Source organism: Chinchilla lanigera, unplaced genomic scaffold (assembly GCF_000276665.1).
Source record: "Chinchilla lanigera isolate Chin_1 unplaced genomic scaffold, ChiLan1.0 scaffold00051, whole genome shotgun sequence".
Classification (NCBI taxonomy): domain Eukaryota; kingdom Metazoa; phylum Chordata; class Mammalia; order Rodentia; family Chinchillidae; genus Chinchilla; species Chinchilla lanigera.
The window spans coordinates 247,316-249,151 of NW_004955452.1; the positions used below are offsets into that span (position 1 = coordinate 247,316).

The following is a 1,836-nucleotide window of genomic DNA, read 5'->3' on the forward strand; positions in this document are numbered from 1 at the left end:
TGCCTCCTACAAAAGTTTACAGCTCTCTTGAATCCAATAAAAAAGGTTTCTGTCGGTTTCTAAATCTACATAGTGCAGAGCTTTGTGCATCTTCCACACTGCCTAACTTCTCTGAGACTCAGTATTCCAATCTATAAAACTGGAGATACAAATCTTAACATGCTGAGAGGATGTGTGGAATAAAGTAAGGTGCCTAGTGCTATGTGGGACACATCATAGGAATCCAATGAAGTAATTTTCCTTTTCTTTTTCAACACAAATGCTACACTATGGGCCGGGTGTGGTGGCATATGCCTGTAATCCCAGCACTTGGGAGGCTGAGGCAGGGGGATTGTCACAAGTTTGAGACCAGCCTGGGCTACAAAGTGAGCTCAAGTGCAGCCTGAATTGCACAGCAAGACCTTGTCTCAAAAAGACAAAAAGCAAAACAAAACAAAAAACCCCCATACTATGTAGTTTCCCCAGAATAGAATTTTTTCCTTTTCTACTTAATTTAATCATGTACTCATGCATTCAGTCATTTTTACATCCATTCAATTCAGTTCAACATGGAAGATCATACTGCCCAAGGTATTGGGCTCTGAACTTGGAGGGTGCAGATGCAGAAAGGGCAGCTCAGGTCCTTAAGAAACTTCTAGTTTTACTGGTTATTAATCTATAACAATGGGTTTCAATAGCAGGTAGCGAACACTCTGGGGTGGGTAAGCTTGCGAGATAATGGGGGTAGGGGCAACTCTAAAATCTGTTAGAGTAGGTTCCTACATGAGTACAGCATTGAAGCTGAGCTATATCTTGTACATGAATTAGAGTCACTGACAGCTTACCAGAGGAATGAAATGGTCAAATTTATATTTGTTAGTAGGGTGAAGAATGGGGAAGACTAGAATCAGTGATGCTAGCAAGGAGACCATAGATGTGAATAGATCTGAGGTAGACCTCTTTGATCAGGAGATATAACTTGGCAATAATTGCCAGTTACTTAGAGAAACTGTATAGAATGACAAGTGGATTGCAGGAACCCTGAGAACCAACACTCTTTAAACAGGTGACAGAAAAATAAATAAGTAAAGCAAGCAATCGTTGAAATCAAGAGTAGAATCAGAAGAGAGCTAGGAAAGGGTGATGTCACAAGAGTTAAGATGAACAGAGAACAGGAAAGATGAGAGAGGAATAATTGGCAGATGCTGTACAAAGCTCACAAAAACTTCCACTTGATTTGGCAGTAGGTGACTTCTGCCAGAGCAGTTTCTGTGCTAGTGTCGGGGCAGGAACTCCGCTGTAATAAATGAGTGAATGAATGAATGAATGAATGAGTAGAAATAGTGAAGAAATCTCTCTCTTCCCCTGGAGTTGGTGCAGAGGAACAGCCTTCTGGACTGGGGTCTGGATGCCACCTAGGAAACTGCCAGCCACACCACCCTTAAGCGCAGCTCCAAGGTCAGGGTCACCCCAGGCCTCCAGGCAACCTGTCACTTTGACTACCAAAAGAAAAAACCGGAAGAGGCTGAAGCCGATGGATCATCTCGCGATATCTGGAGCGCCGGCGGCCGCGCCGGCTTTCCGGGCCTGCAACCTTGGCCTGTTCTCGCGAGACTTGCCAAGAATCGAGGTGCGCGGGGGGCCGGCCGTGAGGAAAGCCGGAGCTGCGGGTAGGGAACATGTCGGAGTCTGACCTCGGCAGGAAGTGGGACCGGTGCTTGGCGGATGCAGTCGTGAAGATCGGTAAGGGCTTCTCGTCCCTGAGAAGCGGGGCCCGTAGCCGAGCAGTCCGGAGGGCGCCGGGGTCCGGCTGCGCGGCCTGCTCCAGCGCCGGCGGCCAGGGCGAGCCGGGCACGA

General features: G+C 47.4%; 1 protein-coding gene across 1 annotated transcript in view; it reads left to right on the forward strand.

Annotated features, from left to right (window-relative positions):
* Window positions 1-1,576: 1,576 nt before the first annotated feature.
* Minos1 (mitochondrial inner membrane organizing system 1) overlaps window positions 1,577-1,836 on the forward strand; it is a 40,820-nt gene continuing 40,560 nt past the window's right edge. Inside the window, exon 1 of the mRNA XM_005394662.2 lies at window positions 1,577-1,722. Coding sequence (XP_005394719.1) covers window positions 1,659-1,722 — 64 coding nt within the window. The 5' untranslated portion in view covers window positions 1,577-1,658. The remainder of the gene's footprint in view (window positions 1,723-1,836) is intronic.